Source organism: Scomber scombrus, chromosome 3, assembly GCF_963691925.1.
Source record: "Scomber scombrus chromosome 3, fScoSco1.1, whole genome shotgun sequence".
NCBI lineage: Eukaryota > Metazoa > Chordata > Actinopteri > Scombriformes > Scombridae > Scomber > Scomber scombrus.
In genome coordinates, this window is record NC_084972.1 from 6,683,023 (window position 1) to 6,707,680 (window position 24,658).

The 24,658-nt window shown below is 38.5% G+C and overlaps 1 protein-coding gene across 2 annotated transcripts in view; it reads right to left on the reverse strand.

The window, feature by feature from the left end:
- LOC134005941 (contactin-4) overlaps window positions 1-24,658 on the reverse strand; it is a 48,393-nt gene that overhangs the window by 11,724 nt on the left and 12,011 nt on the right. For both annotated transcript variants that reach the window (XM_062444994.1, XM_062444987.1), the window contains exons 8-18: window positions 21,897-22,039; window positions 21,511-21,640; window positions 21,041-21,191; window positions 15,218-15,345; window positions 14,425-14,597; window positions 11,865-11,982; window positions 9,794-9,952; window positions 6,958-7,107; window positions 6,287-6,357; window positions 5,654-5,888; window positions 5,418-5,533 (exon numbers count right to left, since the gene is read on the reverse strand). In XM_062444994.1, the coding sequence (XP_062300978.1) occupies window positions 5,418-5,533; window positions 5,654-5,888; window positions 6,287-6,357; window positions 6,958-7,107; window positions 9,794-9,952; window positions 11,865-11,982; window positions 14,425-14,597; window positions 15,218-15,345; window positions 21,041-21,191; window positions 21,511-21,640; window positions 21,897-22,039 (1,574 nt within the window). The remainder of the gene's footprint in view (window positions 1-5,417; window positions 5,534-5,653; window positions 5,889-6,286; window positions 6,358-6,957; window positions 7,108-9,793; window positions 9,953-11,864; window positions 11,983-14,424; window positions 14,598-15,217; window positions 15,346-21,040; window positions 21,192-21,510; window positions 21,641-21,896; window positions 22,040-24,658) is intronic.

Sequence of the window (24,658 nt, forward strand, 5' to 3'; positions counted from 1 at the left end):
AAATCTCAGCAGTAGCATTCAGAAATCTTAATAAATAGGCCAAACTGAGTTTTTTCTTTCAACTGTCTTACTATATGAATCTGTAGCCTACACTATTATTTACAAAGGGCCTGTTAAATTTACTAATGGAGGTTTGCTGCCATTTTCAGTATTTGAGAGTACAGATCTTTAAAGTGCATTCACTACTGTGGTTCTTACTGTGTAATTCTCCAAATGCTCTCAAATATTCTTCTCCAAACTTAACCTCTTCCTGAGATGTAGGAATTCAACTGGGGGCTTGAATGAATGGTCCTTTCAAATTTGCAACTTGCTATGTGTGTCTCCATATTTATAGATCTTGGCTAACTAAGGTCAAACTGACATTACAAAACGGGGCATTCCTGATCAGTTTTTAACACACACACACACACACACACACACACATTGGCAATGACATTATTTATCCCCACCAGCCCATTGGTGCGCCCATCAGTCTAATTGCAGTGAAACAAGCCAAAAAGAAACTTGTCTCCCTGGATGATTTCAAGATTAAATTATGTCCATAATGTGACAAAGCCTCCGGCAATACTATGTCTGGTGGCCACTACTCACATTTGAGAACAGGGTTACCCATGAGTTTGTATAAGCGCAGGACAAAGATCAAAACAGCACTATGATCATAACAGCAAAACAAGTCAACTGGTTAGGGTTAGCCCATGACTGGGAATCCAAGTGAGAAAAGCCCTGTTAACGGTTCTCATCTAAATGCATCTTATATCACCTAGTGTGGATATTGCATTATTATACTGTAAGTGTCATTCTGAAGCAACATTATGTTCTACCTGCATGATCTATCAGTATTTCTGACATGGGCCGAATCAGCAGAGCACTGACCTGATCCATTACTTTTACGAAACTATAAGCTGAAATTGAATGACACTTTTCCTCCATTCTTTTGATTGAATGTCACACTCTTGGTATGAGATTTCTATAGCAGAGGAATCCTGAAACTGAATACCTGACTGAGTATGAAATATGTCACTTTTTAAAAGCCAAGCCAAGTCAAATGTATTCATATAAAACCAAATCACAACAAAAGCCATCTCATGACACTTTTCATATATAGTAGGTCAAGACCATACCCTTTCATTTACAGAGACCCAATATCCTCCCTGGTGACAGCAGTCAGGAAAAACTCCCCTTTAATGGGAAGACACCTCAAAAAGTAACTGGCTGTAGGTGGGCAGCCATATGCTTTGAGAGAGAGAGGGAGGAAAGAGGGAGACGAGGAAGCACAAAAACTCCAGGGAAAAAGCCAAGTTAAGAACATGCATTAATGGGACATTCAGACATTACAGATGGAGAGGGAGAGGAGAAAGAAGCTCAGGGGCTATGGGTGTTCCAAGGCAAGCATGAGAGAGCCCTATCTATAAGCCTTATCAAAAAAGAGTTTTAGGCCTACTTTTAAATGTAATGATGGTGTCTGCTCCAAGACAAGACTAGAAGATGGTTCCACAGGAGAGGAGCCTCATAGTTGAAGGCTCTTCCTCCCATTCTACTTTGGAGACTCGAGGAACCACAAGTAAGTCCTTGAAATTTGTTTTATGGCGGAGTTGAAGGACATATCCTGTACAAAGATAACTCCCACTCTCCGGTGGTGCTGGAGGCCAGGGTAATGCCATTGAGAGTAGCTATGTCTAATGTGTTCAGGGCCAAGCACAGTAACTTCAGTTTTGTCTGAATTTAGTAGCAGAAAATTGCAGGTCATCCAGGTCTTTACGTCCTTAAGACAAACTTGAAGTTTGGTTAACAGATTGGCTTCATTGATAAATATAATTGGGTATCATCTACATAACAATGAAAATGTATGGGGGGTCTAAGAACAGGTTGGTGGTTTAGATGAAGAAGTCATTGAAGTTAGTTCAGGAGGAATGAATGGAGAAAAACAGTATGAATATATTTCAGGTTTTAGAGCCGTTTCTAAAGTTTGGGGATACATTGGTGCCTGTTGACTGCAGGAGGTGTCTACTCCAGCTGTGTCAAGTCATTGGTTTAATTTTGATGAACAAGAGAGTCTGTTTAGAAAAGCTATATATCTCAGAGAACTACACAAACGTCAAGGGTAAGTCTCTAGTCCATTAATTGCACTGCACATTGCATAGAAAAAAGTTCAAGATAATTCAACTCAGGCAGCAGGTGGGCATGTCTGTGGTATGAGCACGACCGTGAAAGTTTCACAGGAATCCACGTACTTGTCGCTCCACCTGTCTGATTGCCCTACCTGCCAACTCACCTCTCATTGGAATTAAATTACTTAGGCATGCCAATCACTAGCTGCCTGAAAAGACCACAACACAGGAACTTTGGCAACCGGTAAAGAGAAAATACGCTTACCACAGAACATCAGCACATCCAACAGAAAAGTGGACCCACGGTCTGTTAGTCCAAAATATAAAATTTGATAATTACTGTATAATCTGCAGTTGCTATGCTTCTCAAATTAAATGCCAAAAGGAAACATTACTGACTGTCTGGGTGCTCTAGCATATGTGTATAAAAGAGCACTCATCAGTCTTAACAAATGATTCAGTAAGACATGATTTTAGTGGATAACATTCATGCAATTTAAACTTTACTTACTTTAATTATATACCCAATAAACCCAGTGGAATTCGAATGTATATTTACCTATGTGTTGTGGTGTATTTTTCTCCCTGTTCTAGCCTGTGTCTCTTCCCAGATTACCACCACCATTCCTTCCTACCGCTATATAGGGATTGCGTGACTGAGCACACCTGTGCTCACTTGCTCTTCATGGCCTGGAGGATTAATACCAGGAGGAACGAAGAGACAGTGCCAGGGGGCCAGTCGGCAGCATTCAGGCTGTGTGTGGGTTTGTTATACTCAGCTCAGCTGGAGTTGTGGTGTACCGAGGTCAGTACCTTTGGTTCCCTTTAGGAGGGAGCATGTATATTAGTGTTTTGTTTAGCCTTAGTTTACTTTAACTGCTAACTTGTTTCATTTAAGCTCCTACTTAGTTCCACTTTCTTGTATGAAAAGTAATTATCAGTTGGGGTTTTGAGGTGTAAGCCTTTATTTATGTTGTTAATAAATTGTTGGTTTGTTTATATATTTCCATAGCCTGAGAGCCAGATAAATCTGCCGAGCTCATGTTTTATTTGCTCTGGCAGATATGTCTGGCCCCCCTCCCATTCAGACAGATTTCCAACCATCCTGACCTGTGACAGGCCGATCACAACCGTTTATCCATCTGTGTGGAGACTTATGGCGGGTGCCCATGCCCATGTGGTGATACCGTGCTGTGATTGGTCAATGTCACTACACTTCAATGGAGTTTGGTGACATCGATTGACAATCTGCAGAGGTCTGTCCAAATATGAATTAAGATTCTGTTACTGCATTGCCAAATTCCCACCTCAGATGTTTTCAGAAACATATTTTAGTGTACTGTGTGGCTGTAATAAGAGGCACTGCCCAACTTGTGTTGCACAGCGCTACATAACATTTTACAGAGAGAGCGAGCAAACCAATCACAAGACCCCACTGATGAGGTAACTTATTTGAATGTGCAACTTGTTTACAGTTGCCTTGCCAATGCTTTACCAGGTGAGTTGTCTCACAGACTTGTTGAATATTAAATAAATCATAAGACACCAGACAAAAACAGCTCCTCGTCCGCCATGTTCCTGAAAATAATAAGTGACGTCTTCTGCTGCGTACATATACGTCCGGCCTTGCCCCCATCGTCTTCTCTTTGTGTTGAGTTTTATGGCAGTTGGCATCCATAAGTGTTTCATGATCACCATCTGCTGGACTGTCCCTTACCCCATCTATCCTGGCATTACCATGGTATGTGTGAAAAGGTGGAAGACAAGTGTGAATATTGAAAAAAAATAGCGGTGCTTGAAAGGTTATCTCAGTAATTTACAGGGGCTTTAGTCTAGCAATGCCATGCGAATATTTCCGTTCTCCATGCTTCTTTGTCAGCTGGTTCATTTTATGTTACTCTGTTTATCCCCTGGATTCATTTTGGTGATGTACCAAGCAGTTATCTTATAAAGAATGCTATCCTACACTGTAAGCTTGGCAAAAGATGGATTAATAGCAAGTGAAATGGCTCCATCATTTTGATATTTTTAAAAAAAATGGCATAGATTTGTTTTGTTTTTCTAATTTTCTGTCAGCTGACAAATGATCTCATGTTAGCAGACTGCATATTTAATTTTACTGCCAAGTAGATCCTAGCTAAACACTGGTTGAGTACTGACAGGTGGCTTTATGCTAGGACACAGTAAATGGTCGTCAGTCAGGATCTAAGAAGAGAACAGCAGCACAAGTCAGTGAATCAAGAACGTAAGCTAACAAGCTAAGAGCTGTAAGTAGGATTATTTTAGAGAATATCTGAAATCTACAGCTTAAATTGTCAAAAATGGCTTTCTGGAATTTTGATCCATTTTTGAATGAATAAAGAAACAGAAATTATAAATATCACCGTTATAGTAATGAAGCATTTTTCACCAAATGTGGGCTTCGGTAAATTGGACTGGTTATCCAGATACAGATGACCTTCAAACAAATTATAGATTAAATGAAAACCAAATTATTTATTATGTCTGAGGAATTTAAAATACTAAATTTTAACCAATTTAATATTAGTTTGTAGTGCTTAACTGTTTTTTTGTTTTGTTTTGTTTTTACAATATTGGATTGATTTGCTGAAATACTGAAAAAAACAAACAAATACCAATAAATCTTTTTTCAAGCTAGCTGTAACACGTCATATATTTTCATTTTTGAGCAAAATCTGTGGAATTAGTTTTCCCGGGTTAAAGCGTTAATACTCATGCCAACATCAGTCTCTGTTCAATTAACCATTTTGTCTTGTTCCAAACCGCTCACCATGGTGCTTCAAACTCGTGTCTTATAACAATGTGTTAACCAAACACTGGCAATGACCTCAAAGCTTTTCTGCAGAGGTCAGGCCACTGGGGCATACCCTGCCATGTTAAATATCTGAGTGCTATTTTTATCTAGGTTTTCCACAAGCAAATCCCAGGAGAGTCTTTGTTTTAGAAGATAGTGATGGATGTTGTTCACACTTTAAAAAAAAAAAAAGATTTATTTATTTATTTTTTAAATAACAGTTCTCAGAAAGCCTCAGGTATTGAGCTCTTTTGGAAATTGGAACAGTCCCAACAAACCTCTTCATCCCATGGATTAGCCTGTGTAAAATCTGCCGCTCAAACTCATACAGTATTTTAATGTCAGAATATTTCCGCGTTGTCGCCATCGGCAGTTATATTCAAATGAACGCCAGCTTATTGTACTGTCAGTCATTCTGGGATTAATTTCTGCTCCTTGTGTGAATATACTTTGTATACATTATTATTTCAAGGTTTCTTTTTTTCTCTCCATACCTCATATGCAAGGATCTTCTCACTGCTGGACCCAGGGGGAATTGGTTCCCAGTACACCTCGATCTCAGAGGCTGACACTGTCCGAGCCCACACTCTTGATGGAGCATCGGTGGGCTCTAAATAGTATAGATCATGAATTATTCATTTTTTGCAATTAAGAGAAAAGCACACATTTTCTTGAATTAACAAAATTAACTTAATGACTATTTGCAGTGTTCACAGGTGAATACTCTCACCTTCTTCTGCTGAAAACACTTTGACGACACGGCTGAACGGCCCCTCTCCAATGCTGTTGTAGACTCCCACTTTCACTTCAAACTGGGACAGAGGTGCGATGCTGTCGTTTCTGTAAATATATCTTGATGCATCAGGTGATGCCAGCACTGTCTGGATCCAGGTGCTGCTGCCAAGTGGGCGGAAAGCCACGACATAGCCAAAGTCCTCTCCGCTCTGCTGTTCCTCTGGAACAGGCTGAGATAGGGACAGGAAAGTTACGCCTTTGGCCCAAACAACTGTGCACAGAAATTAAATTAGGGAGTTGTGAAAAAGAAAAAGTAAAGCAGAGATAGTTTTATGTCTGACAGACTGCTGGGTGACTGCAGCATCTTTGAGCCTCATCCAAAAAAATGTTAAATTATCTCCCAACTCTAGATTTACACATGTGAGATTTGCACTAGTTCCATATCTATTCAGTTTTTATTTGCACAACAGGGGGAGTCATCAGGCAGAAAATCAGAAAAGCTCTGCCTTTAATTAAAAGCCTTTCCGTGAAGCCAGACCACCACAGATAAACTTACTCTGCCAGAAGTCCATTCTCATCAAAACATTCTCTGTCACAATCAATGCCCACTCATAAACGGTTCTCTTACCTCCCACATGATGACAAGTTCTCCTCGAGCCCCTCCACCACCACTCACATTAACTGGTGCAACCTTGGGAACTAAACGGGCACAAAGGAAACCTAATCATCCTTCAGATTGGATTGTTATGTCTAAGGCAGGTGCAAGGCATTCTATTAAACCACACAGCCACTCTGTAGAGCTTCTTATTTACACAAAACCGGTTAATCACGCAGCAGAGGAATTAGGTTTTTTGTTGACAGTGGCATTACCACCCGTGAACGGCGCCGTTATTAACCGAGCACCGTATGTCAGCCCCATGTGTGAGGCACAACAGGAAACTAGTTCCCTTGTGATTCAAACAGCGGGATGGAATTACTTGGCGAATCATCTCAAAATAGACACTTTCATGTCATTTCCTGGTGGCATGTGTGGATAGGTTACATTTTTCTGTTGATGCAACTATTAATTAATCATGGAACGAGTTCTAGAGTGCTGACACACATAAGCTGAGTGTTGATACTTAAATGTTTAAAAGTCTAATTCAGTTTCCACTCATGAGAAGAGACAACAGATCTGAAATGAGGAACATCACATGGTGCACCGAAGGAAAATGAATAGTAATTAAACAGTTAAATTACATTTTTACGAGTGGGACTGATTAATTTGTGATGAAGAGAAACAACAAATTGAGAGGATACCTGCTGCTTTGGTTCGAATCTGTTTTGATGGCGTGCTGGGTTCTCCAACACCAACACTGTTGATTGCCACCACCCTGAATTCATAATCCACCCAGGGGTTCAAATCTTTCACTGTTGCATGCATCATCTGTCCAGGCACAGAATCAGGAACTAGGATTAAAGAATTTAGAATTGAGATGTGGGGTTTTTTTTCTTCTTCTTCTTCTTTTGATGTTTTTTACTGAGGCACATTTCACAATCTGTCTCCAACAAATATAAAAAAACATTTCACAAACCAGTGAAGTACATCAAACTGAAAATGGTGACATTTGTAAATCTTTTAATACTATTCCAATTACAGTACGTTTCAGGTGTATAAACTGGTCCAGCAGCTCTACATGCTCTGCAATTATTGTAGATATTGCACGGCAATGCCTGTGTGTCACAATGCTATTTTACTCATGAACACAATTAATACATAGAATTAATAAGCTGTCAAAAGAGGCTGCTTCAAGTTATAAAGTGACTGACATTACTGAGCTAAACATCTTTCTGCATTTCCCTTGTTATGTTTTAAATCTTGAAAATAAAAGTGTAATCTGAAACAAACGGGTGAGGTTACAGATGGGTGAAACTAATTTAGGTCTGAGGGAAAAAAGACGTTTCACTCAATCAGGCTTTACTGGATATTGCCAAAATATGATGTCACCTGTCAGGGGACTCAGAGGCTGATACCCACTGCAGAGCTTAATGACTGGCCAAAATATCACTTCACACTAACACTGGGTTTCCATAGCAAAGCGGACCCAACCTTTCAACACATTTAAGGTGGGTGGTGCATAAGGAATGTGAACAGGATTTTATTTTGAAACAGTTAAAAAATGAATCAGTTAAAAATCACAAATTTACTGAAATAAAGATTAAAAAAAAAAAAAACAGGGTCAGTATCTCAGACAAAGTCCATATAGACTCAGTCAGTCATAATATCAAATATCATTTTACATAATGCATCAGCACCACTAACTGTAGTCTAAAAAATAACAGGGTTGAATCAATACCTGTCTGATCTTGCATCAGTTCATTTGAAATTCCTGACTGAGTCTGTAATTCAGCTTTTGTTTTGAAGGGATAGTTCAACACATTGGGAAATACACTTTCTTTGCAGAGTTAGATGAGAAGACTGATATCACTCTTAAGTCTGTCTGTTCAAGCAGGAAACAGCCAGCCTCGCTCTGTCTGAAGATATAAACCTATCTATCATTTAACTCTGTGCTTTTTTTTTTGGCTTGGTGCTACAGGAAGAATGACTGCTATTATTCTAGTATCTAATGGAGAAAAGTGTTAGACATATAGATGGAACTTCTACTGCTGAAATCAAACATGATATTTTCCTACTTGTATGCACCATTTTTTAGTTTGTTTATTTTCAATTTTTTTGCCAAAGCAGACATAGCAGCAGATTTGCTTCATACTGCACACACAGCTGTTTGAACTAAGATTCCATCAATAAATTGGCCAGGCTGGCACATTCACCAATATTAACATCTATCAGTATTACCAGCTAATAAGTAACTAGAAATTTTAGTACTGAATGCCAAATATATGTTTTGCATAAAGACCACTACTACACTTCTTTTTAGCTGTGAAATGACCTGCTCCGTACATATCTTGATAACAAGTATTTAAACCAAAAAAATGTAAGGTTGGATACTTTAAACTCTGAAATAACAATATTGTACCAACCCTTAAAATCCAGAATGAGTTGGAGCAATAATGAACACACTGGGCCTGATATACTAAGATCCCAAATAAGGGGGTACTAAATTGCTTGTGCAGTGCAACAGATTGCTTTTGGTTAGCGTGCATTTTGCAGGTCTAATACTAAAAGGAGAGGTGCAGACAGCAGTATTTAAATGAGGGTTTTGCGAGTCTTAATGGAGAGATGGACCAGCAGAAAGCCCTAACCCTAACCCTCTCCTAAATGAAATTTGATCCCATGGAATTAGAGGTTCTAGTGGAAGAGGTTAACAAACATATTGAGTTACAGCAAAAATGTTTTACCAGAAAAAAAACACTATATGGGAGAGTATCTGTGACAAAGTCAATGCTGTTAGTAAACCAAATATATGTCACTCCAAAATTATTAACACAGGTGGAAAAAACCTGTTCCTCTGTTCTGTCATTATACCTCAGTCTCCTCGTCTCCACAGTAACAGCCGGTTAATACCTTCCCTTCAAACCTATTATTTATAGACGCAGTTACCATCACCAAAATTACCTCCAGGTTTGGTAAAACGCAATGTGTGTGCTAAATAACATATTTGCATTTTTTCCTTCCTGTATTCTACACACTGGGGTTAAAACGCCCCATATTACATATTCATTATGAAACATACTAAATGGACAGCGCGTATTATCTTGCATATCTGAAAGCCCAAAACCTCAGTGCGCCACATTAGAAAATCAACGTACACATTTTTACACATGCAAAACTTCTGTAAATCAGGCCCACTGTGTAATAAGATGCTAATTCTTCCCTGAGCTGCATTATGGCTTTCAGTATGAAACCATCAGACTGAAAAATGCAAAGAAAGGATGTTTATCCATTTTTCTGCTCGCTGTTTTAAAAAAAATGATAATTTGCTTTTGTCCATTTCTGTAATAGTTGTTTTGATTTTTACTCAAGATGAGTGATTGATAGCTTACTAGACAGCTTCAAAGTTTGTTTGTTTTTCATAAAAAGTTCTTTGATATACTTTGAGCATCTAAAACTTTCTTGTGTCAACATAAACTATCTTATGTCTCACATATTACATTGTAATAATTCATCAGTATCTGTTGGTGTTGCAGCTGTTACCTGTCCTCACAGTCTGCCAGCCTATAGAGAAGGGGGTCCTAGCCTGCACCATGTACATGGTAACAGGACTGTGGTTGTCGGATCCAGAGCCCCAGGACAGTTGCACAGTGGCGTCAGTAATGTCAGTCACCACCAGGCCCTCCGGGGCACCAGGAGGTCCTACAACACCCAGAAACAAGGACAGACACTTGCATCAGCCTCACTGCACAACAGCAGACAAAACAAATGAAATCATTTCAGTATGGCCTCATACATAACAGACTCAAACCCCACCAGAGGTGTTCAGTGATTCATAACTCTGCTAACAACCTAAAGTTTGAGCTAGTGGCCATATAATGGATTCTGCTGGGAGGGAGAGTCTATCAATGCACTGAATAGCACAGTCCAGTCTGAGTTCAGGTTAGACAATAAGAGGGAAGACAATGTCTCAGTTTACTTACATATGAGGACAGTGGATTTCAGCTAAAGTTGAACTATTTTCAAGTTGAAGTTTAAAGTTAAATTGTCCATTCTCTTTGAATACTGCTGAATTGTGATATAACGAATCATTTTCTGGTTATATAAAAATCATTTTTAGGCTAAAAAGAGGAACTAGGCAGTATTGACAAGTGAGAAGAACTTTGAAATTTGCTCCAGCTTGCTCCTGAGGGCATGTTTGCCTTCACTCAGACAGAAAAGAGCCGTATGGAGCTCCACACTCACATATGGGCTGACCGAGAGGAGAGAAACCGAACAATAAAACGACACAACATTTACGACAGTGGTTTGGAAAACAAGTCAGGATTTTCTATGGGAATGTTATTGAAATTGTGGAAAACTGCATCATGAGATTGAACAAAGGCATAATTGCATAAAGGACATGAGATTTCCTGTTAAACCTCCCAAATGTATAAAAGTAGCATTAAGCCCTCAGCAAGACTACCTGATAGAGGAAGAAGTGTTGCTTGGTTTAATATTATGGAGACAGAAAAATATCCATATTTAAAAGATGCACCATCTGACTTTGGCTGAGAAATCATGATGTCATACTTAACCAGTCTGAACCTCCCAGATAATAGTATCTGGCCTGTTGGGCCTGTCTGGACCAACTTCTCTATTCGGTTTTGTATTTTCATTATGTTTGACTATGATCTTGCACACTTGACCTCTCACTTTCAGGACTTACCTCTGTGATTATAATAGGCTCACCATGTAACTTTGAATTGTAGATGTCAAGAGCTCCAATCCCTCAAACCCAAGAAAAAAATACAGAGGATCCATGTGTCCTAAAATGGAGCTATGGCTGTTTTTGTCATGGAAAAAATAATAAGAATAACTTACAACTAAGGTGTCACATTTTCTTAGGAATTCACACTTCTGTTCAAATGTGAGGAAAATCGACTTTTTAATCAGTAATGATCTGTTTCAAATTCAAAATATATAGTACTTACAGGCTATTGTTCTCTTCACCAATGCAAAATGGATAATCATTGAAAAGTGAAAGCTCTAATAACCAATGTTAATCAAGTAAAAGGTCATTTATAACCTTTCAGAGTAGAGATTACTCCTACATGCCAATCAGAACACTAGTTCAAAATGTCAGACTGGACCCTTCAATTAAATTAATCACTTAAGCAAATCAACTTGAAATATGTGTATAAAGTTACTTTAGATAATCAAGATTCAACTTCAGAGTTCTTGGTGTTGAATTTGTTGCAAACTTGAGTGAAAGGTGTTTTTATTTCTTGCATGAAGCTGGTTTCTGATCTTTTGGAAGCCCCTGAAGCAGTCGGGGTAACTTACCTGCATCTCCAAAAGTTAAGTGGACTTGATCATAGAGTCAAAAGCATCATCATGGGTTAAAAAAACAGAACAATTCTGTAATTCCGTAAAGTTCATGGTTGTCACTCTGAAAGTACGTTCAGTTTCCGCTCTGAAAAGTGACATCTTGGTGACGCAGCCTTTATGTGACAACAGTGATTTACGTGTGTCAGAAAAACATACACCCCTCCGAAAAAAAACCAAGAAATGGGGAAGCTCCGTAGAGAGTGCTGCACAATGACAGCGCTGGGAGTGTAGAGGAACAGCATACCTCTGACAATTAGGTCTGCCGCTGCTGAGACGGTGTCAACTTCAGTGTGTACCATGCACACGTACTTCCCAGAATGCTTCAGCTGGATGTTCCTCATCATCAGGTCACCAGCAAATCCCTAATGACGAAAACACATATGTAGAAGAAGTCTTGCAGAAGAAAAAAAACCACAAGAAATATGCAAAGTTGGAGCCAAAAAGAAAGAAAGAAGGGGGGAAAAAAAAGTATGGAAAATCCTTGGAACACATTAAATTTCCATGTGCTAGTGCTGTAAATCCACCACAAAAACAGCTTGGAAGAATTCACCGCAGGACATGACAATCTAGGAAAACTATTTTTGAGTCGCATTTTTTACAATGTAAAACTGAATTAATTTGTTTTGAAAGTGTTTTTTTATTTCTTTCTGTCAGCGTTTGTTGTGTTTACATTTTTACCCACACAGCTCAGACGAATGGCTTTAGAAAGACATTTTCACAGTTGCCTTTTGCACTTCATCACTGTGTATATACACACGCGCATCATTTCCAAATGCTTTTTTTTTTTTTTCCAACAAAATACAGCGATTCACAAATTGTTCCCTGCGTGCAGACAGAAAAAGCAAGTTTAACAGCTGTTGTGATTATGTTCACTGGAAATGTCAGTGTTGTACATCGTCTTCTGTGGGCCTGGTGTGCTGAACCGGAGGGAGCATAAATCTTGTAATCAAAAAAAATTTAGGCTCTCTTGTTCAGGGAGAAATTGATTGATTTGTTCATACAGTGAGATTACCTCCAGGCTGGAGAAATGTCATCCCTGTTTACAGGTTTTCCCCTCAGAAATAACACACTAACATCTGTTGGCATCTCTGAAATAGGTGCACACCGTTTCTGACACATGGGCTTCAATGCAAAACCCACCCTTAAAACAAGGATTCCTCTAATGCTTTTATGATATCACAGAATAGTGGTTTCCAAACAGAGGACAGTCCAGGTGTGCCGTGGGATTTTGTGATAATCATACATTATTATATCCATATGAACAACTATACAAAAAGTTATAAATTAATTTTTAATATATCATGTCAGCACTTTGTGTGCACCCACTTTCAAATACACAGCAAATAAATGCCCCCAAGAATGTCTTTTTAAACCCCAATGTTTGCCATTCGTGCAGTTGCCAGATAGTCAGAATTGATTGATTGATTGGATGATTGACAGCCAGCATTAAGGAGGATAACGACATTAAATGAGAAATCAATGAGCAGGAAAATGGATCCATTATAACATGATAACTTATTATTATCGATTACGACGAATAATAAGTTAGAACTTCAAACTCATAGTTGCGCTCAGGCAGCGGTGGCCTCCCCATGATGTACTCGCACACTTTCACCACATACCATGGTGTCACGAAATGGTCCGCTTTTCAGTGCTGGTGTTTGGTCGATATATCGGTCAGCCGATATAATTTGATTACATATTGAATATGTTGTAATATGAAAAATGATATGTGCAAATACTTTTTTTTTTTTTTACAAATATAAGTTACATAAGTAATTTATTTACTCCCTAATATCGGCATTGGCGCAAGAAATCGGGCCCTAGTTATTGTGTGTATTCCCATATGTTCTCTGCACACCGTTTGCTCACGTGAGTACCAGTTTCACATTATAAAGTAATAAGTTATCACATTAATAGCAACAGCAATATTGAAACTTTCACGTTATAATGTGAAACTTATACATTATAACATGACATTTTTATTTTGTGACCTGTCTGATTTAAATGGGTGTGTTACTGCTTTTATAATGTTACACAGGTTAAAATTAATTATTTTGTCAATTACTTTGTTAAGAAATATTTCACGTGTTATATAGTTGTATACATTTTATTTGGCATTGAATAAAATTAAGCGTTTGAGGAGTAATAAGAGACTATTTTGCACGGATATGAATACGAGTGTGCCTTTAGATTATGGCTTGAAAACCACTGTCATACAAAAAGTTTTATCTACAGTTTATTTAACAGTTTTATGGTAAAATGCTTATTTGCTTTCTCTCTCAGAGTTAGATGAAGAGTCACATGAGCAGTATCAGTCAAGCTAACTCTTGTCAAGAAAACAACTAGATCCATGTCCAAATGTGTTGAACAGCTGCTTTAAGATAACATACATCTGTTTTTCTGCTACACTATAGTAAAGACAGTATCAGCAATGCTGCCTAATACATATGCTAATGTTTTACTATCATTTAATTGTTACAGTGGGGTTTCCCTGATATAATACAATTTTTTCCATTAACTGCATAAATTCTTAATCCAGGTTTTAATGAAAAATGAGACGCATTTGGGGAAATTCCACACAGGCTGAAACCTTTAGAATTTGTAATGTGAATAGCACAGAATATTAAGCCAGAAGAGAATAGCTCTCAGGAGCTTTAAAAAAAAACCAGTCTGAGAGAAATGATCAGTCTCTGTCAGCTTCCACCTTAAAAAAAAGTGATGTAGGTCAAATCTTTGGGCCTGTTTTTCTTAAACCTGTGCTTGGTGATTGTAGGTAAAGTGTTCACCCACGTTATACATACCCCTCCAATCATGGCAAAGTGCTCCTGCCTGTTGAAATCAATTGGTTTGCCGTTGAAAAACCATTTGAAGACGGGGCTTAGTGTCGAATCGCTGGACACCTCGCATGGCAACACAAGGCTCTGACCCACAGTGGCGTCCAAACTCAAGGGTGGAACAATTATCTTTGTGGGCTCTACACAGAGAGAGAGAAAAAAGAGAATCATTAGTTACTGTATATGTATCACAGTATCTCTATAAAAAAACAGCTGAATGAAGAAGGTAATAATGCTTAATTTACCCAGAAGAGTGAGACAGATTCTGCTCTATCAGTGTAATTAAGTGACCTTAAATAACTTCACTTAGGAAGCGAATGCCTCCCATAACTCAGTAATGAATAATTAAACACACTGCAATCACAGTGTCAACTAGAAAGAAGAAAAAAAAGTACTTTCTCTCTATAATCATCATTATTTAAAAAAAACCAAATGTGAAAAAAAAAATGCTACAGCAGCTCTTTTTAAATTAAATGTTGGTGACAAAAAGAATTCTTCACTCACAGCTACGGACGCTGGTGGTTTTGCCCCCACTCCCGCTACATGAACAATAACTCAAAGCTGACAAAACCATGGATGACTTATATGTCTGTCAAACCGGCAGGAACATAAAACGGCTATATATTTCATTATCAATTTCATGCTTGAGTTAGTTTTTTTTTTTACCCCCTTAACAAAAGTTTAAACCCTTTGCCTTTAAAAGGTGCAGTAGTGAAAACCTGCGGAGGAAAAGAAAGACCAAAAAAAAAAAAAAGAGTACCTTTCACCATTAGGGTTCCTGTGCTGCTAGATGTTCCGAAATGGTTCCTGGCCACACATGTGTACCTGCCTCCGTCCGATTTGCTGATGTTGGTGATCCTCAGAGTCCCATCCTCCATGATGGTCTGTCTGAGGAAGAGTAACCAAACTGAAAGAGCCTGTCATGATATTTCACACGTCTCATTTGCTTCAACTTTAATCCGCTTTTTAATTGGATGAAAAAGCGATGATAAGAATCAAAATGACCTACTTCCTTAGCTGAGACGTGCTCTCTCTCTCTCTCTTTATTTTTCTTTTCTCAAGACCATTTAAAACTTTTATCTTTTCATTCATTTCATTTTGAATTGAAGGCTTCAGAATCTATTTCCAAAAGTCTATTTACACGCCTCAGAAGATAACAATTATCTTTGCTGGAGCAGAACAGATTTGCTGTAGGGTCAGCATAGTATTGACAGCACAAAAGCTTAAATGCACATATTAATTGGATACACAACAGGCCACCGGGGCCGGCGCGGGACGAGCGGAAAGAAGCGGAGAGGAGAAGCGAAACTGGGAAAGAGGCGGTTTTGAATGGGATCTCTTACCTGAAGCCTTATCACTCATCAACACGTGGAGATAATATCAGCACACTACAAGCTATTTCTGAAAAGTAATAACATGGGAGACGTGCATATAGGAGCAGCTCACTTGAGAACATGCCAGGAAGGTGTCACTGGAGGAAAAAACCAAGAGTGTGATGACAGCACTCCAAAGGAAACATGACGAAAACAGCAATTACACAGAGAACTGTTGACCTCGTCGTACTGTAGTGACAGAGTGTGACTTACAGTACTTCTATGTTCAAGATTTCCCTTTATTAAAAGACTCTCCAGGAAATATACTATACTCCACATTCTACCAAGAGTTATTTTGGCGCCTTGTGTCTAAACAGACAAGTTGGAAAGCATGTAAACATATGCATAAACGAGGCAGATAATGCTCTCCTGTTGTGACCTTTGGATCCAGTAAATCAAACAGAAATTCAGCGAGCAGCCAGCTTAAAAATCAAACAATTTCATATTGGCTCCCAAGAATAAATATGTATTCACTCGGGCTGAGCTGAGACCCAGAGAGCATGTCTGACACAGGGTGCTTTGCGCTGATTTATTGACAAAAATATCAAACGCTGAGTGATGGAGGTGCACTGAGAACATGACCTGAGGGGCAATGAGCTGCAAAACAAATAGAAACGTAAAGAACTATCTGCTTTGTAGACAAACTCCGTTCCATGCTGTGAATTTCTATTCTCGTCCAAATGCGCTGCCTGCCCGGGTAATGCCTGGGTAATTTTTCTTCCTTTCCTCATGACCAACCCATAGAAAATATGATAACTAATCAATCCCACTGCACACATGTGGAGGCAGGCCCAGTGAGTTACGGAAAGTCTATGGAAATACAGCTGTGCATATTGATCTGAGCCAGATCCGAGTGAGAAACAGAAGGGGGGAAAAGAAACAGAAGGATAGGAGATGCACACTTTAAATTTGCATGTTGGTTATGTGAAAAATAGAATCAACATGCTACAGTGTTAAAATAGTCTGTTAAACAGCAGTCTGGTCAGAGCTCCACGACAAATTCGCTCTTCTTTGTAATCATTTTAGTAACTAGAGTTTGATTATTGATTGAACTCAAAAAGCTGTACTTTAAAACGTCACATTAGTGAGAGGTCTTTATTTCTAATTACACTTAAATAAGTATATCTGCTCATTTTTCTGGTAATAAGTGTTGGGTAGTAACTAGTAACATGTAACGGCGAGACGGAGAGAGATAAATCTTGCTTTATTAGAAATGATCTCCCTTATAAATCATGTCAGTATCCATGAAAAACACCTGAACTTAGATTTTGGTGCTTAATGGGAACACTTACCCTAACAGCTGAAAAAACATTCATTAGAAAATTAATCAAATGTAATATGTTACATTGCTTTGATTGAGTAATTGAAATAGTTACCTTACTCATTACATTTTACATAGGGTAACTAGTCATATGTAACCTATTACATTTCTAAAGTAACCTTCCTAACCCTGCTGGTAATCCACTTACTCTAACATGTGGAACAATAATTCTTAATGTTTTGGCAGTGCACCGTTTCACTATAGCATGCAGGTAGCATGCTCATGGATGTATGCTCTCCAACTTCACCAAGTTACCCTGGTTACCCATGCTCATGTTGTGCATTATTAAAATATCCATATATTTAAACAATAATGCGTCTCCTCCATCCCCCTCCTCTCTCTGTGTCAGTTAGCTAGAGGGCTACGCAGGTACCCATCCATAACTACAAGTAATGCTTAACTGAAAACCACATTATATGTGTGTGTAACAGGCACCTTGTTTTTTCCCTGGCCTATTTTTAGGGCCAGTCTTTATTTGTTTGTGTTGACCATGCCGCCATTATCTCAGACCCAGCTTTAAATTGACTACCTTCTTTTATTTGAGGAAATACAGCCATCAAAATGATTTTTTTGAAGTATTACCCATTTTCAATGAAGAGTTGAAGCCATGTGAAGTGACAGATACACTTTTGATTATAACATATTTCTGAGTATTCAAGTCTCAGCTTGCACCATTTATGTCCCTCTCAATATTGAATTTGGGGTCAGTGCATTTTTGGTTATGCTAACTACAATAAAAAAATATTGTATCCTTTGTACAGGTCTCCTGCCAGCAGATTTAAGTGGGCCACTAAGGTTTTTTCTTGAGCTGTATTCACATAGGATACACCTTGGATACAGCTGTTGAAGGCAATAATTTAACCATCCGTCTAATGCAGCAAAATTTCAGTAATTCAGTAGAAATTTTCCTCTATAGATTCCGGCAGGAGATTGGAAGAAATCACATTTCTTTCCAGTGAAATTGTACAGGACAAGTACAATCAGGTATCTGTCTTCTCTAAATTATTGCTAGAATTGGCTAGAAACCCCCAATATGAGGTACTGAGAACAAAGAGCTTTTTATGGGAATGTACTTTTAAGTTTATGGGTTAAGCCCAAGAGGTCTAAGAAGGGGTGGGCGGATGAAGTGACCATCCTACAAGAGTAAAGTCTCATTTGAGGCCTGGAGTTATTAAACCTAGTGATGAATTCCTGTTCTTCTACTGGAATACACTTTTATATCCATGTAATCCACTGTCACGTGATGCTGATAATGATTATCTTTTTAAATTCAGAGCAGCTATAATAAAGGAGGTTTCGGGCTGTTTTAGTTTGGAGTCAGTGTATGTAATGTGCAGACAACACAGGGTTAAAAAAAATAGATACATAAATATGAACATCATTAGATATTCAAAGCAGAAATTAATTAATTAATTAATTTAAAAACATTTTTATAACATTTGAGAAATTGTTAGTTTTGTATGTAATTTTTTGTGCTCTGTATTCAATACAGTGTTTGTTGGTGGGAAGCCGGTGAGGGATGTGTTGTTTTTTTGTTTTTCATGTGTGACTCCTAATGGCTGGTTGTAGTAGCTGCACTGGTCGAGGTGGGTCTTTGGGGTGCTGCATGAGCCCCTGGGTACATTAGGCCCCAACCAATGAAGCTTCTCATGGGCGGCAGAAGTTGCTTTGCCTGTTAGGCTTGCTCTCACTTACAGCACATGTGTAGTTTACAATGATAATGGTGGCAGTTTTTTCTGTCTGAACTGACAACTCTCACAGGCAGATTTCATCATTTCTAGTTAGCTAATTAAGATAACTTACGCTACGCTCTGTGAGTTGAACAGAGTCTCCGGCTGACCTTTTAATTTTCCCAGCTGACTCATTTTAAAATGTGAACCCTGTAAAAGGGTCTTAAATATGAACTTCATGATTAAATGCTAAACAGCTGAGGTTAAAGCTAGAGGTCTCCAACAATCAGTCAGCATCCTCACCAATTGTCAATCTGTGTAGTTGACATGTAATGCTAAAACATTTTTTTTTAAAAACATGTATGTATGTATTGTAGTGACGGACTGGTTAAATATTACTTATTCCATTTTAACATAACCCTGTTTGGCTGCTCTCTTAACATACGTGTTCACATTTTCTAGCAGTCTCTTTTCACCTTCAATGTCCCAAGAAGAATACAGGAGAGCACTCTGCATAAATATAAAACATTTTAAAGCTACAGTTTCATTTTTTATTTTTATTTTGTGTACACCACAAAAAACAACATTCTCTTTTTAAATTTAGAGGCTTGAGGAAGATCTCTGCTCTTGGATTGCTGGCCTAAGCGCACACACACACACATGCAATTAAGGCTAATGAACTAATTTAGTGTCAGTGGTTCTGCAGTGAGCTGCCATTTACAGCCCGTTCGTAACTGTCGCTTAACATACAAGCTAACTGCTGGTGCAGTAACATATACATTCTAAAACCATATTACATTTATTTGCATGTTATACTGCTTTTGATGGGGGGGCCATGCTAATATGTTTTGGCTGAACTCCCATTATCTTTGAATGGTGTTCTTATAATGGTAACAGTATATATGCAGTGGCCAACATGTCTAGACTCAGCAAACTTACAATTAAAAAAAACAACAACCAAAAACTAAAGCTTGCTTTTGAACTCTGTAATGGAGAGGGAAAATTACTTCAGACATTTAAAATCACCCGTTCTATAACAGCTAATTAGTCAACAGATACAAATTTTAGCGGCCTACTTGAGAAATCAGACTACGTTGTTCTTTACTTTAATTTCTCCTTATGGAGCAGGTTGTTGCAAGTCACTAGAGTTGTTGCCTGAACAGAATAAGGATGTAAGACTCTCAGAGAAAATTGATGCTATTAAGTTAATTATATGGCTTGAGACTGACAAGGCTTTCTGATGATGTTTTACCCAAAGTCATGCTTTTTTTTTTTTAAACTTGCATGTCTGTTGATGTGCTGACACGTTAAAGAACGGCTTAAGCTTAAGCTCCAGTTTTATGTCATTAGGCTAAAGTGACGATGCCAACACTGGGACCTGTAGAGGTTCTGTATGGAATGCCTCAGAGCTGCTTTAAGTCCCACAAACCAGCAAATGTAAAGTGTTTTTTATTGGTTGTTGACAACTGGTAAACTCTTCCGAAGTTTTCTAGAAACTTTGATTGTGCTTACTTCAAACTTTTAGACCTTTCAAGCAATTACCAGCCCAACACCTACATGAATATTTAACCTGAACCTTCCCAACTCTTTAATGAAAGCAGCTGTTAGCCTGAGCGTGTACTCTGTTGGTTCTTATTGTGTCCATTAGTCTCTGCTAAGGCCCGGTGCAAAAACAAACTGTTTTTTTTAGCCTGTAAGTGTTGCCTGAGACCTTAAATCATGACTTGGTGTGGCCTCTCATGTAGCCTCAGATAGAGTTTCACTGAGGGATGTAGCTGTATTGTTTTTCTGTGCGGTTTCCACACAGAGAGCATTGCTACAGGATCTCAGTTCTACATCCAGCATTTTGACTGTGAAACTGTGGGAGACTGGATCTTTGAAGTTTGAAATAGCTAAATTATATTATTCTCTTCATCTTGTATCCTTACAAAACCAAAAGAGTAGGGGTGATGGCCTGATTCTTGCATCTAATGAAATGGCATGAGACAAAACTACAATGTGCAAACAGAAATCGAACATCTACATGACATATAAAGTGGCTGTCAAGTAAAATCCCTTTCTTGGACCAAACAAGCTTGTTTTATGCCACACTGACTACTACAGTCCCCTTGAGCCGAGGCATGAATAACAATGAGACCTAGAAATGAGCATGACCACATGTGCAAACCCTTTAACAGATGTCGTCAGTGGCATGAGCAGCAGTGCATACAATACCCTACCTCTTGCTGTCCTTCAGGATTTCACCCCCTCTCCACCAGGAGGTTGTGGCTCTAGGGGAAGCGTGGGGGCGACACTCTAAGACAACCTCACCCCCCCTCTGGATGACTGTGGACTTCTTCACAGGGCGCCAGGTGAAGTCAGGTGGAGAGGCTGAGGAACAGACCCATGTTAAGGCCATTTGTCTCGCTTTGTGGATGGGCAACAACTGTTCATCAGCCAAAATGTCAAGTGCATCACCAGCAATTACAGAAATTATATTTCACCGCCAGGCTGGCTTATTGTATGAAATAATTATGGAAATGAAAGAGCAGGGCCATGACTGAGTTTGGAGCTAGTTCAGCCTATGTTTATTTATTTATTTACTTTCAGATATGATGCACTTTTATTCCTCTGACAACATAATATACATATATCTACCTTGCCTCTGGTTCAATTCATTGTAAATGATACAGGTAAACACACTGCTTACCTACAACCTTGAGCTCAGCACTGGCATAGACGGCTCCATGTTCATTCTCTGCCACACACTGATACATCCCAGAGTCCGACAGACTAATCTTGGATATTGTCAGTTTACCAGTGTCCACATGGATCCTCCCCTGAAAATTAGGCCAGTTGACAACATCTTGTAGTGACTGATATACATTTTTTGTCAAATGTGTATTTACAACTTTCTGAAATTTAATTTTTATAGTTTTACAGTCAGCCTTCTAGCATCTATGCCCAAGTGAGACGAACACTCCTAAAAGAATACCTTTGCAGTGTATTCTTTGACTGAATCTTGCATTATTCTGTTTAAAACATCACAATGAGTGTCTTGTTAAAATATTCTTACTGTTTCCTAGGGAGTCTTACCTCTGCTAGTAGTAGCTGACCATTCTTCAACCATTTGTATGTAGGCCTAGGTTTACCGATGGCTTTACATTCCCACTGCAGATTAGCTCCAATTGCCATATGAGCATCTTTCAGTGTCTGGAGCCAGTGCAGATGTTCAACATCTGTGAAAAAAGACCAACGAATATGAGTATTTACTAATATGTCAGTTGCATGGCTGTTTTAGTATAAACAGTATTTTCCAAAAATATATTATGATAGAAAAGTCTGAAATAAAAATGGGAAATCATTTAGCTCAAGAATTCCCAGTAGCTGATTATTACTTCTCAACTTGGAACATCAACGTTCTTTCTTACTCAACTTAATGAATTAATATGGAATTTCTCTTGTTTTGACCGCTACAGGGATTTTGCTGTCTTCAGGTCAGATTTTCATACATGAAAGGGCAGTACAAATTTGCACTGCTTGCTTCATTCAATTTGTGCCTGCAATCTGCGTGTAATTAGCTCCTGATTTACTAAGGCAGCAGCTCATTACACAGTCAGTGCCTGGGACTGACCTGCAGGCGCATTGTGCTGTAGTAAGCGCAGTTCACAGTGGACACAGCTTAGTGGGATTTGAGATCACAAAGTTCAGAGAACAAATGATAATAAACAATGTTGCAAGTACTGAAATGATGTAACAAGTTCCTAAAATTTCAGTCATTCCATTAATTCAGGCTGAAGTTCAAACCACTGGAGAAAAACATAGCTACTCATTGAATTACAATATGGCCTGGCCTGTAGACCTTCTTATTAAAGCAACAGGGATCAATAAACCAAAAAACTAAAGAAAATATCACTTACAGAAAATAATACACTGGTGAGAGAGGTAAGAGTGAGACATTATCAATGGATGTGCTATGGATTGGTAACAATCCAAGCCCAATCACAATAACTTGGTTTCAATTCAAATGTAGCTCAGATTTGAACAGAATTTCCATACATTTAGCAAATATTTTAATGAATACAAGTGTCCATTTGCTGGAGTTGGGTCATCAAGATAAACAGCTAATGGTGCTAATTTTCCAGTTGGGGGCCATTGTAGAAGAAAAGGGAGCAAGAAGAGAACGTGCCAGTCAAACCTCAAACAGTGAAAAACAAGATAGAAAATACATGCCATTTATGTTTGTTTCATGTATAAATTGGAGTAGTGTTACAGTCTCCTAATTGGCCCACACAGATCTGATGTTTTTGTGTTCCACCTTTTTTGGTTCTTCAGTGAAAAAGAAGCTTCAGTGGAATTTTAAGTCACATGCTTTAAGTATAAAGGTTTATTCGATAAGAGTGTTTTCATTGCACTTTGTCACAGCATTGCACAAATGACACCTAAGGAGGAATCAATAAGCTATATTGTGTATTGCCATATGTTTCGGTCAAGCCAGACACTGCTTTAGCAGTACTGTTATATTTACATGATTACATTAGGCCCAATCATGGAAAACAATAAAATTATTTCAATGTTGCTGACGACACCCACATTTATCTTCCGCTCTCACAAAGCCACTACAATTCCATAGACTCACTCAACAAGTGCATTAAATAAATCCATCACTGGATGTGCCTTAACCTGCTTCAGATAATTGCAGACTCTATCTCTGAATCCATTATTACACTGAAATAAATTTGCTTTTTGGTTTTCAAAGACAAACATTAATAGCCACATCAAACCAAGTCTGCCACCTGTTATCTTAAAAACAGTAATCAGAGGATTCATGTCCAGACATGCCACCCTATTATTTCCAGCAGGTTAGTCTATTGTAAGTCTTATCTCAGGTGTCCCCAAAAGAACTCTGAGACAACTTCAGCCCATTTATAATGCTGCTGCCAGGGTGCAAAAAAGACAAAGAAAACTGACCACATTCCAACAAGTCTCAGGTATCTGCAATGGCTTCCAGTGTGCCATAACATAGAGTTTAAATTACTGCTGCTTATCTTTAAGGCTGTCAGTGGCTTTTACCAAATTAACCTTCTCTGCTTCTCCAATGATGATTAACGGTTCCCAGAGTCCAAATTAAATACAGAGAAGCAGCGTTAATTTGCACCAAAAAACTGGAACAAACTGCCAGAAGTTAGGTAAGGTAGGTAAGGACATGGCCAGACTTGAATTCTCTTTAACTCCAGTTGAAAAACATATATTCTCAACTGCTTCTAAATCAACCTTAAACCCAAATTTGTTCCACCTTGAACTGTGCATACCTTTATTTTAATCTCCGTTTTTATATTTAAATCTATTGGAACAATGTCTATCTTTTGATATGTCTTATCTCCTTTTACTGTGAGTGCATTAAGTTAAACACCTTGAATTGGATTTGCGTATGTAATGTGCCAGACAAATGAGCTTACCTAACTGTGCTTTACTATTGCTTTGTGTCAAAAAACCTTAACAGCTCAGTGATTAGCAATAGAGATGTCAAATTAGATGCCTTAGAAGGCTTGCACTTTTTCTTCAAATAGTATCAAAACTGCAGTTACATCGGTAATGCAAAACCCAAAATATTAACATCCACTAGTGAGCGATCCATAGGACCTTATCAACACATACAGCGCAGCAGACAGGAACAGTGGAGATTCTTTCTTCTCGCTGCCTATGGAAGTTGGTTGGTAATAATCACTGATGTAGACGATGCTTTCCTACAACATACAAATTACTCATTTCAAAGCTTGGAGTCTGACAGCTGGTTCCTTTTGATTCTATGGAGGTGATAGACCTAAACTGACAAGTAAGTAATCTCATTTTCTACT